The sequence below is a fragment of the Podarcis vaucheri genome, assembly GCF_965113315.1.
Source record: "Podarcis vaucheri genome assembly, chromosome: 4".
Classification (NCBI taxonomy): Eukaryota; Metazoa; Chordata; class Lepidosauria; order Squamata; family Lacertidae; genus Podarcis; species Podarcis vaucheri.
This window is the reverse complement of record NC_138762.1, coordinates 74,125,062-74,139,413: the sequence shown is the minus strand read 5'-3', so window position 1 is coordinate 74,139,413 and position 14,352 is coordinate 74,125,062. Positions and strand designations below refer to the sequence as shown.

At 40.6% G+C, this 14,352-nt stretch overlaps 1 protein-coding gene across 3 annotated transcripts in view; it reads right to left on the bottom strand.

The window, feature by feature from the left end:
- Positions 1-14,352, bottom strand: part of DHRSX (dehydrogenase/reductase X-linked) — a 95,652-nt gene that overhangs the window by 15,736 nt on the left and 65,564 nt on the right. For all 3 annotated transcript variants that reach the window (XM_082220149.1, XM_082220150.1, XM_082220148.1), the window contains one exon: positions 6,311-6,518. In XM_082220149.1, coding sequence (XP_082076275.1) covers positions 6,311-6,518 — 208 coding nt within the window. The remainder of the gene's footprint in view (positions 1-6,310; positions 6,519-14,352) is intronic.

Sequence of the window (14,352 nt, the reverse complement as noted above, 5' to 3'; positions counted from 1 at the left end):
TACGTGCTCTGATGACCCCCAGCAAGCAACACTGTAAAATGTTATGAAGCCAGCCTTGTAAATTACCCCAAAGAGCTAATCAGCCTCACAGCCGCCATCTTAACCTTCTGGTGACTACATCTGTATGCTTCGATTTATTTATTTTTTGGCTTTTATCCTTTTAAAATTATAAAACTTTCAAAGTTTCTGTTCATACAACTCCTTGACCCCCTAAACTCTGTATGCAATACAAACAAACTGTACAGGTAGGAGCAGCACAGTAGGGTACTAAATAGACAGTGTGGAAGGAACATTCTGAATTTTTTTTTTTGGGGGGGGGGTTGTTCCTGTCTGTCTTCTTTGTCTTCTCTCACCATCAAACTGCCCCTAAATTGGTCATAAATCAACTCACTGTTGATGAGACTGTGGACCTAATTAAACAACCTGGCTAACACAGACTGGCTAACGCTAGAAGTAAGGCAGAAATGAGAAGAGCGAAAAGACGCAGGTGCTCTGAGAAGGACAAGGATATAGGTAACTTGGACAACTATTTTTTTGCCTCATAAAGAGCCTTCATTCCCAACACAGAATGTCTTTAACTCTTGGTATGAGGAAACAGCTGCCCAGATACTTCCCAGATCTAATGAGGACAAAGCCAATACTCCCCTAGCTTCTGTCAGTGTTAAAAGGAGTAGCATTTTGAACCCTTGCTTGCAGGCTGCAGCTCAATGGAAGGTGCTAAGAGGGGGACAAAGAATTCCCATTACAAGTGATTCAACAGCCAATTTAACCCAGTAGTGGTATGGTGTGGGCAGGGTTTGCTTACCGGGCTTTCCAATGCAGTTTGTTACTGCTAATTACAAAGAGAAGGAGGGATAAGGCAATGGCAAAAGTAAGTTCCCTGCTGCCTCTCTCTCACACACAGCCTTTCAGTAATGAACAACAAAGCACAGGGTTGGGAAGCCAGGTAATCAACACTGCCCTGCCCACACTGGGCACTACTGATTTAGCTTTTGGAAAGGAAGGGAAGAAGAGGAAGGGCATTTAATCTCAATGGCTGCAACTCAGTGGAAATCACACACTGCGCATGCTTCACCACCATTACATTTTTTTAAAAAAATGCAGAACCCCTTGCACTGCTTCGCAGAACCCCAGGGTTCCACAGAACACAGTCAGAGAAATGGTGCACAAATCATGGCTTTGTGCAAATAAGGAAGTGTGTGGGCTTCTGGAAAGGATGTTGTGGCCATGATGCTCTTCCTGTGGTCCTCTGTCTGCTTCACTGTTGTGAGCTAGGCCATGGTTTGAATTAGCACGTCACCCAAATTGATGTGGTTTGCAACCCTCTCCTCATGGAAATAAATCCCAGAGCAAGAAAAATAAAGGAAATCAAACAATCAGAAAGATCAGACCACAACAGTATTTCCATCAAAAGAGTTTTTAGGCAAATCTTGCCTAGAAAATAACATACAAAATGTATTATTTATGTTAGCCAGTGTGTGATATCTGTGCTTATTTTACCTGATAACTTAAAGTATACCTGACTGAGAACTAGGGTCCAATACTCAAGATCAGTAATAAATGACAAAGGGCATAAAAATCCCCCGTGTTTTAATTTTTACATGGGAAAATAAGTTAATCTGCAAATATATTACTGGGCAAGCCTAGCAGTTTCAAGAATTTTAGCTTTGCTTGCTAAATACGAGTAAAATAAGCAAACTAAATTGGATAACTCTCAAAACCTGAAAATTCTCCAGTGAAAATTACCCAATGCAAATTACCCTAAACTTCAAGGGAATATTTTTGCATTTCAAAATTCTATGGAAAACCCACATCACTGCCAGTAACAGTCGATAAATGCAACTCAGTTATTGACTAGAAAACAAATGGAGGTTATCATAACTGTAAACACACATAATGTTTAAATGGACATTGACAGGAATGAATTCCATAGAACAAACAGGCTTATAGTATTCACTATTTGAATTTTCCAAAGATCTAAAACTTCTGAAATGAGGTATCCAAGAAACAAAGCAAGCTTCAGAAGCTTTAAAAAGGTCCTGCAGGGGCTCGTTCAACATATTCATGTCTACTTTACTTAAGAATCATTTTAATGCAAAACCTCCTAATCTATCATGCTGTTATACTGACAGCACCGCAATAAATATTCAGGCAAAAAGGTAAGTTCGGGATGAAATTACTGCCTAGCCTTCTGTTGCATATGTGGGCTGGAATCATTACAGCCATTTGTCTCAATGGTAATCACGAGCAGTGGAAGACAGGAAAACAAGTGAGCGAGATTAATATTTAGTAATGTAATGGCTACTCTTAAAATACCTTATTGTGTTTACTGAAGTTACTAAGGAGCACTATAAGCAAATGCAGGTGCAATACTCTATTTTACAGTCAACATATAAGGAAAGAGCTGTTTAAACCACTTTTCATACAATATTTCACTAACAAAATGTGGGCCTCCTGTTTGGTCCAACTGCTCTCCAAGGGCTTTATAATGAGGATCTTAAGGAGATGCTGCTGCTTTCTGTTTTCCCCACAAAAGAGGGGGATATTTCAAAGATATGGAGGCCTGGAATGCAAATTAAAGTTCCTCTCTTGAAGTACTTTTGTAACAGGCAGGAAAAGACAGCTGCCCATTCAGGAGAAATTCTAGCTGGCATGATTATACCTGCATTATGCTCTCTCGTGTCCACGCAATTTCAGAGGAGAACACAGAAGAAAGGCTATCAAAACACTGCATGCTAAAACGAGACTTTTGTTGAAATGTCATTTAAGAAATTCGCTAAGCCAAAACTCTTAAGAAGGAAACCAGAGCACCATGACAGGTTTCAGTAGTATGTGTTGCAAAGGGAATGGGGGAAGATGAGTCACAGAAACCTGTTCTTGAGATGTATCCAAAATTAAATTGCTAAGAAGTTATGAATCTTAAAGGTATTTGTTGTGTTTACTTTTTGTTATCTTCCGAGACCCTGTCAGATGTCCCACCACCAAAACAAAAGAATTGCATTTCATGGGAATGCAGAACAGGGTGGTTTTTTTTTCCTGTGGCAGCAGCCTGCTATTCCTGAAGACCTTCAGGTGAATAGGAAAGATGAGAACAATTCTTGTTCCACCTGTCCTGAAATGGTTTTTGATGTAAAAGCTTTAACGCTGCTCTTTGATTATTTTAAAAGTTGGTGCTTTGCTTTGCAAACCGCGGCTGCATACCCAGCATACAGTTAAAGAATCCCCCAGAGATAGTTTGTTGAAGGTATTGGAAACTCTGTGTGTGGGGATAAACTACAGTTCCCAAGATTTTTAAGCCGGGAGGAGAGAAATGAGCCTCCTTGGAAGCCATCTCAGGGTTAAACGGCAGTATAAAAATAAATACTTCTAAGTAACCAAAGCTATAAGTGACCCAAAGGAATACTCACGAGTCCTGAAATACCAGGGGAAGAGGGAGTTCACTACCCTTCCACCCTCTCCAAATGGCACCCCTAAATTAAGCCTATGCTTCTCTCACTGACACTGTGTGTAAGCAAGCCAGGATTCAAAAAAACCCTGCTCCATATATCCAAGTGAGCTTTGGATTTGTACTTCTTAAAAAGCACCTTCTGATGAAGTATGCAAATACAGATCAGCAAAGGAGGATGTGGCCTTGGTAATGTGTAACTCACATGCAATAGGTTTGTGAAACAGAATGAGTTCTCACAATGCAAGGACGTGCTATACAAAACCAAAGTTTAGCTGATGATGGTGATTTTATTATTTATACCCTGGCCATCTGGCTGGGCTTCCCCAGCCACTCTGGGCGGCTTACAGAATATATAAAACATAATAAGGCATCAAATATTAAAAACTTCCCAATACAGATGTCTTCTAAAAGTTGCAGAGTTCTTTGTCTCCTTGACATCTGGACGGAGGGTGTTCCACAGGGAGGGTGCCACTACTGAGAAGGCGCTCTGCCTGGTTGAACCCTACACACTCACTGTGCACTTTTCAGCTGAAATGATTTCATACAGGTACTCAGATATATTCAGATATTCCACCCTGTAGGCCACTCTCTGTATTCCACAATATACCTAGGTTCATACTCTGTGACTTTCATAATCTGCCTTGGGTTACATTAGTAGAAACACAGAGGCTGTTCCATCAGGCTGACATGGAAGAGAAGATGACAACATATGCATTCCATTCTTACCCCTAAAAAAACATTACCCTAACATGACTTATTAGCTCCTTTAATCCATCCAAGTTCGTCAGGATGTTGAATTTCAATAAACACACAAGATGTAACCAGCTGTACATTTGAATAAATAAAGTATACTATTCATTGTATTAAATTGTAGATTTTAACAGAAGTAGCTCATAAAGTTCAACGAAAAAAAGTAGAAGACCCTGTGGATCAGTTCATTCTCTAATCAGTTTATGTGTAAGGTCCATGTATGTGTAAGTGTCTATTCCACCTGACTGTTCATAGAGTCCAACAATCCACGCGAAAGGTTGTTACAGTTCCACAGAATCCTTTCACAGAATCTAAGACAAGGATTTCCGGAATATTAGCCTTGTTTTGCTGTCCTGGGCTTCATCAGTAGTACAAACTCATATATGATATCACAGGATCTTATAGCATAGTAGTAGCTGCTGTAAGCAGCAACTTTTACAGAGTAGAGTTATATGGACCAAGCCGGTTACGTCTTGTGTGTTTATTGAATATTTTTCACGTAACCAGAGGTTTGTTGTTGTTTTGAGGATGCTGAATTTAGCAACTAGTATCAGTCTCCAAAGTCACACCATGCCAGCAAAGAAGACAACACAGTTCTAGCAATGCAAAAGGAATGGCTGGGTAGAAAAATGGCTTGGCAATAGGGTATATGGCACAGCTCTAAGCTCTGCATTTCCTGCATAATAAGCAGGGGCTGGGATTAGAGACCTATAAATTCCCCCTCTATGATTCTCCTAAAACAGAGCAAAGGAAGAACAGATTAACCCAATGAAAAGGGTTAAGGAGCAGGCAGGTGGGTGAACAGAAATCTGGCAACATTTAAATAGAATAAATGATATCCAACACATGCCAGAACGACTGCCAACTGGCAAGAGTATTGAAGGGGGATATTGCCAATTGGAGAGCAAAACTGATGAGAGAAACTGACAGTCAGTGGAGAAGTGCTAGACTCTGTGTAGGTTGGGAATCCAAACAGCCAGGAGCCTCTTGCTCAGAATTGTCTATTGACTGGTAGCAGATGTCCAGGATTTCTGGCAGGGAACATTCTTGGAGTTGCCAGGAATTGAACCTGAGACCTTCTGCATTCAAAGCAGATGCTAGCCACTGAGCTGTGGCCCTTCTACAATGCTTTCCTTCCTACTTGCCTTTGCTGTCATCTGAAAACTGTGCAAGGGTAGCATTTTGGGCAACAGAGAACCTGGGAAATATTGAGGAGCAGGAAATTGTAGTTTCTTCTTTTGCATGGCTTCATGAATTTGGAGGTGGAGGACATTGCGAATCCCATGCTCCCCAGCAGGAAATGATGGTCCTCAGAATGACACAAGGGCATCATTGCCAGCTATGGATGAGGACTTCTGCCTAGCAAACCCTCCCACACCTCCCCCTTTCTGAAGGTTAACTTGGAAGGTTGTCACACAATTAGAGAAAGGTTGATTTGTGTAATCAATAAATCAAACCAACTAAACTTGAATTAATTTGCATATAAGAAAACTTGTCCTAAAGAAAAGGTCATTTTGTGTGTGTTTTAGAGGATGAATTTATGGAATCATGGGGCTGGAAGGGACTTTGGACCCCTTATTCAGCACAGGTGCAACCCAGCATCCCTGAAAGGTGAAGAACCCAGCCAAAACCTTTGTAGAGGTATTACCCCCCTGCGCGCACACAAAACAGAATGGCCCTTAAAATGGTGGTTGCCATCTGGAGTCTTCATAAGTCTTTCTCTTAAAAATAATTATTTTGAATCATTTTTTTATTTTAAAAAATCTGATTCCTGATTAAGCAGGACAATGTTTCACCCAATTAAATACTGCAGCCCTCATATGTTATTACAGTGCATTCCAAGGTGTGTGTGTTAGAAGGAAGAATAGGCTGGTACTGGGAGCAAATGCTTTGATGTGCAGAACCCAAAATTCATGCTCATAAAGGCAAGAGAATTTTCAAAGTTGTCCCATCCTGAATTCTCCCAAAACTCCTTGTAGGGAGGGAATGGGATACAAATATGAAATAAATAAGTCTGGATATACAAGGCAAATGAGCTAAATTCTGGAGTTCTGGTTTCAATTTTTTGTAAACTCGAGGTACAGTGAAGTTTTTCATTTTATTTCAATATACCTGCTTTGCAGATCGTTAAGACGTAATTCTGCTACATAATGGGTAGCTGATGAGAGAGTGACAATTCGAGCATTGTGGCTGTGGGTTCCTGATTGCTTCAGTGTTTCCAAGAGAAGGTTGGTCAACAAGAAGTGTCCCATGTAGTTAATACCAAAGTGTTCCTCAAACCCATCCTCTGTTTTCCTTTCAGGCACCAGCATCACTGCAGCTGTGAAGTTTAAAAAGAAAAGAAAGAGTGCAGGTGAAGTTTGTGGTATACAGGAGCCTGCTTGTGGTGAATGGACCACTATATAGGCTGCTACACATCGTACATTTGAAAGCACATAATCACCCCCCCCCAAAAGAAACATGGAAACTGTAGCTTACCACTTACAAAATCACAATTCCCAACACCCTTAACAAACTACTTATTCATAAACATGAGATATTTAACACCACTACACAAAGGGTGGTATATAATTTTTTTTAAAAAAACTACCTGAAATCATCAATTTGTGTGTGTGTGTGTGTTTATATACATATATATATGCTTATAAACTTCCTAGTACCTGCAAAAAAAATGAGCTCCTTCACAAAAAATAATGGAATTCCAAGCAACTCCATTTCCAGAAGAAGAAGAAATGAGGAAGTGCCATCATGCAAGTAATACTTATGCCCTGCTTTCTTCCACCTTGGACTAACCACCTTCAGGGACAGTTCATTCACATGACCAAAAACAAAGCCCAGGAAAAGCAGGTGTACTGAGCGAGTACCAAAGTAGTTGCTTGATTGCTTTCTCACTACTGAATTGTTTTTGCATTGAACAATGGATAAAGACCTTGTCCCACCTCATTTCTGCCTTGGGAACTGGCCCTGAGCTAGCTCAGCTCAAAGATTCCTAGAGGAGGGAAAGCCTGCTTTGCCTCTACTGTACAGATTTTGCACACTTGGTTCACTCAGTCCTCTTGGCACAATAATTTTGGCTATTGTTTCTCTCTGACTTTATGCTGTAGACACATTCATCATGTTCTCCGACACACACACCCCGCCCAAATAAATCACTATTTGTATTGTTATGTACTGAGTTGAATAGTATCCAAACTGCAGCAGTCTGATTGGTCCTAGAACAATAGGATCCAAATGCAGCAGTCTGATTGGTCCTAGAACAATAGGATTCAGAATGCAGCAGTCTGATTGGTCCTAGAACAATGCAGCAGTATGATTGGTTGGCAGGAACCACCCAATCCTGCTCCAGATAGAAGTGAATCCACAACCTGATTGGCTTACAGTAGAATTCAGGAATTAGCCAATCATGTGCAGCCCATTGTGTAAATAATGTATATAAGGCAGATACTTTGAGGGGACATTCATTCATTCCTCTTCACCACTATGAGCTGAATAAAGAGCATGAAATCACTTTGCGACTCTGAGTATATTTCATGTATATTTTTCTTGCCATCTCCAACAGCTCTTTAGTCTCCAAAGAGATACAACTGCTTCCCCCCAAAAATATTTCCTGAAATGTATGTTTGTGCTATTTTAATCCTGCTGAGCACTAGAAAGAAATGAAGGAAATAAAGCAAACATACATACACAGAGACCTGCTTTCAGATAAAAGGAAAAGCCTTGGAAGAACAACTTCCCCTTTTTAAATTATTAACTACACAACATTCACCAGGCACTAAAAGTTGTAGACTATTGATTTTCTAGCATCCAAACATGTCCTCAGCTTTACTCATGGGTCCTAAAGGGGTGAACTTGAGCAACAAAAGCTGTTCTATTTTTCTACTGCCAATAACTGTGAAACTATTTGTTGCCAAGAACATGGTGCACTTTCATCTTTTGCCCACTCTAAAAATTCTTTTGCTAAACTTTTCATAGGAGAGCTCTTACAAATCAACTACTTTTTGAATAGATTTCACTGCTAATTGCCTTTGGATTCCTAATGTTCCCTAGTGTCTGATAGCACATAGCACCCAAGTTCAGGAACAAGGATTGGCAGCAGACAGAATGTTAGTGACACTTTTTTTATTATTAAAAAACCCCAGCCCTCTCTGTTTTGATAGGACTGTCATTTATATGCAATTTACTAATTTAGTTTAGCGAGCTTGGTTTCAAAAGCCTTTGATTAAACAGACATCAATAGAAAAAGTAAAGCAGCAGCAAGCGCATTTATGAATAATCTGTACAGTGTGTGCCAATGCATATTTTGTTTAGCATTTTCTGATCTCCTATTAGTGTACATGCAAGTAGATATCAAGATTCTGAGGCAATCCATATAATTGCACATTAACTCTGACATTCAGCAAGATCCAGTCTGAATTATGTACTTGAATTAGCTCTGAATGAAGATGTCTTTTGGGAAGGAGGGAGGAATGGCTCAGCCAGGTCAAACACAGGAAAACATTAACTGCAATAAACCAAGATTTCACCGAGACCCAGTGAAATGTAATGTAAAGCCAAATCCTTACAGGAAAATTACAGTCATTTTGGTGATTTTCTGCTTCTGCTTCTGCCACACTACCGCAAGCTAAACCATGGTTTGGCTTAGTGTTACATGTAAACCAGATGCTTGTGATTTGTCTCACAAGCTATAGTTACCACGGTTTTTTCCTGCACACTGTTGTGGTCACACTTAGCCATGGTTTGGCTTTGGGTTTTGTATGAACAAGGCCATTAAACTCACACTCAAACCACCCTATGTTTTAACTCAGATACACAGGTGATGTGTGCTGTCTTACAGAAACAGGAAAGGATGGCAAGAAAAATAATAGAGCTCCAACATCAGATAGGAGAATGTTCCAGCTACTGAGGGAAAAAATGTTTGGAAAGCAACATTCTAGGATTCAAAATCTTAAACAAACTGGAAAAAATCTGCCCCTTATCTCTGATAAATTGTCCCTACTTTGCCTTATTCACAGATGCCTCATCCCCACACTTAAGGCCAAACTAATGTTAAGTGTATGGTTTCCCCAGTAGTGATGTATGGAAGTGAGAGCTGGACCATAAAGAAAGCTGATCGCCGAAGAATTGATGCTTTTGAATTATGGTGCTGGAGGAGACTCTTGAGAGTCCCATGGACTGCAAGAAGATCAAACCTCTCCATTCTGAAGGAAATCAGCCCTGAGGGCTCACTGGAAGGACAGATCGTGAAGCTGAGACTCCAATACTTTGGCCACCTCATGAGAAGAGAAGACTCCCTGGAAAAGACCCTGATGTTGGGAAAGATGGAGGGCACAAGGAGAAGGGGACGACAGAGGACGAGATGGTTGGACAGTGTCCTTGAAGCTACAAACATGAGTCTGACCAAACTGCGGGAGGCAGTGGAAGACAGGAGTGCCTGGTGTGCTCTTGTCCATGGGGTCACGAAGAGTCGGACACGACTAAACAACAATGTTATGTGTGTTTTTGCAATAGGGTCAACGGTTTTTCTTTCTTTCTTCCAATGCAAATTACATTTTCAAAGGAGGGGGATTCTGTGTGTTCATGTATTACCACCCCCAGATTTGCCCTGGGTTAAGAGTTTAGCAAATCCACAGATTAAGAACCCATTCCTATGCATGTTTATTCTGTTATAGCCCACTGTTTTTTAATGGGGATTGCTCCCAGGAAAGTAAACACAGAAAGGGAAACCTTATGATATATGAGGGAATCCACACTGGAGAGAGAGCGAGCATTTAAGTGCATGGAACATTGGAAAGCTTCAGTTGGAAACAATCTATACCAAGGGGGGAGGCGAATGAAGAGAAACAATGGAAGTGTGTAAAACCACCTACTTTCTTTGTTAAATAAAAAGTGATGTATGTGATACTGTTGAGGTTTTGATTGGAAATACAACAAGAAAAGATCAGACTGGTTGCAGGATCGCTCTATGCATTTTGATACATGGAAGTATGTAAACTAAAATTGTTCCCTAATTGTAAGTTTTTATGTAAGCCACCTTGAGAGAGTTAGTTGCTCTGAAAGGCAGCCTTAAAATACTTCAGATAAAACAACAAACAAATAATAGTATAAATATTATCCACCCTGGTGAACCATAAAACATGGAATAGATCCTGTCAAATGTCAGCCCATGATTTATAGAAGAGGGTGAAAGTTACTGAATAATACAACTAAGAATATAGTGACCAAAAAGTCTAATGACATCCTGCTATGAAGTTCATATTTGCACTGAAAATAGTAACTTCCTTAATTAGTAGCTAAATCTTGGATAAAAATATTCAATCCAATACAAGCTGATGCCAACAAACTTTCTAGGGTTTACATTGTGTATGTGTCCATGACTTTAATTAAACGAATTTATGTATCCAGTCACTCGAACAATAAAGCCTGATTTTGGGACAAAGCACACAAAGCTTAATTTCTGGAGAGGAAAAATTTCAGTTCCAAGATCTGTGGGTTTAAAAAAAAATGTTTTACAACAATTGCCATTAACATAAATTAGCTGATAGGCCTAATTGTAGATATTTGTGGGTGGGTGGGAGAGGAAGAGAGATGGATTATGAGCAGCAATTTCTCATTCAAAGCAATCATATATCATCATGACAACAAGTAAATATATTTCTCAGACAGAAGTTTGCAGTACAACTAGACAACTAGATGGCAAAGGAACGGCCCAAAGACAATATCTCTTCTGAATTTTTAAGTTTAATAGAAGAAGAAGAAGAAGAGTTTGGATTTGATATCCCGCTTTATCACTACCCAAAGGAGTCTCAAAGCAGCTAACATTCTCCTTTCCCTTCCTCCCCCACAACAAACACTCTGTGAGGTGAGTGGGGCTGAGAGACTTCAAAGAAGTGTGACTGGCCCAAGGTCACCCAGCAGCTGCATGTGGAGGAGCGGAGACGCGAACCCGGTTCCCCAGATTACGAGACTACCGCTCTTAACCACTACACCACACTGGAAATTAACACAAAACAACTGCAAACCTAACCCCCAAATCCTCTAGTTTGAGGGGATTAGGAAAGAGAAGAGGAGACTTCCTGCCTCCTACGAACTGTGCATTTGTAACGGAAGCTTCCTCTATTTTCATGAATAACATTTGTGAGTGTAGGGCTACAGTTAGTGGTTCTTTTGTCAGCAGTGGGCCATATTAAGCCCCAAAACAGAGTGTTCTAGGGACAGGACAGAACAGACTTCAAATATACTGGATCCAAGGCCCTTTCATTCATCCAAGGGGCTCCAGGATCCACTGGTGGAGGAACAAGGGGGTGGGGGAAGCGCACTACCGCAGGCACCATCAGGGAGGGGGGTAACATCGCGTGCCCCCCCAACACACGCCGCAATTCCCCCCACCACGCTGGGCGTCACACCCCCATGACACACCCTCAGACTGGAGATGGCACAACTAATTATCTCCAATTGGAATCAAAGGGGCTGGGATGAGAGAACTAAAGAACAAGGGGGAAAATCCATACACAGGGGGAGAAGGGGTAGGATGCCCTTATAGAACCTCCTGCCTGCGCAGGCATATAAGTCAGTAAAGCTTTAGAGATGGTGGACAATCCACCATTTTGCACTCACCCCTCCTAGTTCCATTTAAGATTGCACTATAAATTGTGCATGTAAGTCACCTAGATATGTTTTTCATTAGGTGAGAGATAAATTGAAGCTCTCAAAATGCCGGGGGGGGGACACCCCCCTAAAACTGTAAACTGGAAGAGTCCATACTTGGAAATGTTCATAGGTGTGCAATCTAACTCACATGACTATGTTCAGATCTGAGCATGGTATGTCAGATACTAACCAGAAAAGTTTGCTCCAGACTGAAATCCTCCCCCATCCCTACTTGTAACACACAAAACAGCTGTTACTGCATTTTATTAGCAACCCGACAGCAACAGTATGAAGCCCAACATCTTAAAATGCTGAGCATCTGCCAGATCTGGTGGAGAGAGAAAAATGTTGATAGCCAAAGAGCTCTCACAATTTTAATGCAAATGTTGTGCAAGAGTCATGGCCTGCCATCTAGCACGGTTCCCTCACATATCATGGGCTAATAGTCCTCTTCAGGTGTTCTTAATTTGCATCTATGGAGATAGTGCAGGGTTCATGACCGCAGAGAGGATTGCAAGTACAATCAGTCTAATGCATTTACAAAACCCTTCAGACCATTCAACTCAACCTGGAAAGCTTGGAAAGGTAGCCCAGCATGTGAAGTCATGCAACCCTCCACAGATGCAAATATGGAATTTATACGTACATACACCAGAAAATTGCAAAGTGAAAAACAGAAGCAGAGTTATGTCCTTGAAAAGTCTGGCAGAGTAAAATGCTGAGAATCTTGGGGGAATGCACTTAACATCTCTCAGCAGAGAAGTATTGATTTGATTTGATTTTTAGCCCCGCACAAGGATTTCCTAACCGGGGCAATGGAGGAGGAATGTTGTCCTTTTCCATGCTTTTAACAGCAAGACCTTTGGCAACAGACCACTTTGCTTGCCTATTCAGCCATCCTTTAAAAAAAAGGAAAAAAGTTTATATATTGCTATTTTCCATTCAGCTAGGTTTTAATATTTGTTTTGTACAATACCTTGCATTAAATAAGTAAGAAAGGAAGTCTGAAGTTTCAAAAAATAAATAAAAGGGCTCACAGTATGCATACATTTCTCACGCAGTCTCTTTTTCTTTTGGCACTATTAAATCACCATGTTCTCTCCTTTGGTACCTTAATGGCGGTAATGGCAACTGAGCTTAGGAGCAGTACTTGTGCTAATTTACTTAAAAATCAAGGAGAAATAAAATACATTTTCTCCTGCCATTCATGGTGAAATAAAAAACCAAGTTGTGGTTTTTTAACCTAAATTAACAATTTGTTATGCACTTTTTTTACACATTTGCTTTGAAAATGTAGCCAGTGCACATGAACATTGTGCATTGTGAAGAATAGTGTCTGTGAAGCAAAATGAAAGCCTAAAAAGGGAAGACTTGACCTTTCTGTGAAACTGCACATTTTGCCTGACATATTTTGTCGTGAGAACATTAATTTAAAGTGTGCTCAACAAATCTTCAGGTCCTCAGTTAAGCTAAATGGAACAGACATGGAGATATAGGAACCTACATCCCTGCCCTTAAATCAACCCATCATGCTTGCAAATATTCATGTCTTGTGTGGCATTTACAAGAAATTCTGCAGAAGTTGAGAACATCATTGCCTAGGAGCTTATTCACATGAGCAGGCTTTTCCCACTGAAGTCAAGCTAATGAATCATGATCCCCACCCCCACCCCCGTGCCATGATAATTGCAGCTGCCACTTCAGCCATTATTGGATTAATCTGTATGCAATTTATTTTTGCCCGTATGTTTTTGCCCAAATTAGTCCTTCTGGGGATTAAAATTATTCTGGTTTTCATCAACATTCTATCAAATTAACTAACAGCATATCAACTCCCCCCCCCAAAAAAAAAAATCAAGCTGAAATAATGACCATATTTTAGTTATTAAAATAAAACAAAAGGGTATATTTCTCCTAAAAAAGGTGGTCTGTAATGTGACAATTGATCATCTGTGAGAACAGGATGCTGGACTAGATGGGCGATTGGCCTGATCCAGCAGGCTGTTCTTATACAGTAGTACCTCAGAAACCAAACAGAATCCGTTCTGGAAGTCTGTTCGACTTCCAAAACATTTGGAAACCAAGGCGTGGCTTCTGATTGGCTGCAGGAAGCTCCTGCGGCCAATCAGAAGCCGTGGAAGCTGCACCGGACGTCTGGGTTCCAAAAGAACATTCGCAAACTGGAACACTCACTTTCGGGTTTGCAGCATTCAGGAGCCAAGACGTTCGACTCGCAAGGAGTTCGTCAACCAGAGAGATAAGAACTGGAGTGCTTAGTGTTACATGCTACTAGTTATTAAGTCTTTTTTAAAAAAAATCGTATTTGATAGAACAGAAAGGACTGGCCTAGACTTACTCTACCAGTGGTACAAAATGAAAATAGAACGCATTTTAAACTGATGCCAAAGACAGGAAATGCTACATGATTTCTTAAGGATTAGGTTCTGGTTAAAGATCCTGCCACAACTGAACAAGTCTATTAGAAGAAGCCCAGTGAATAACTTTCA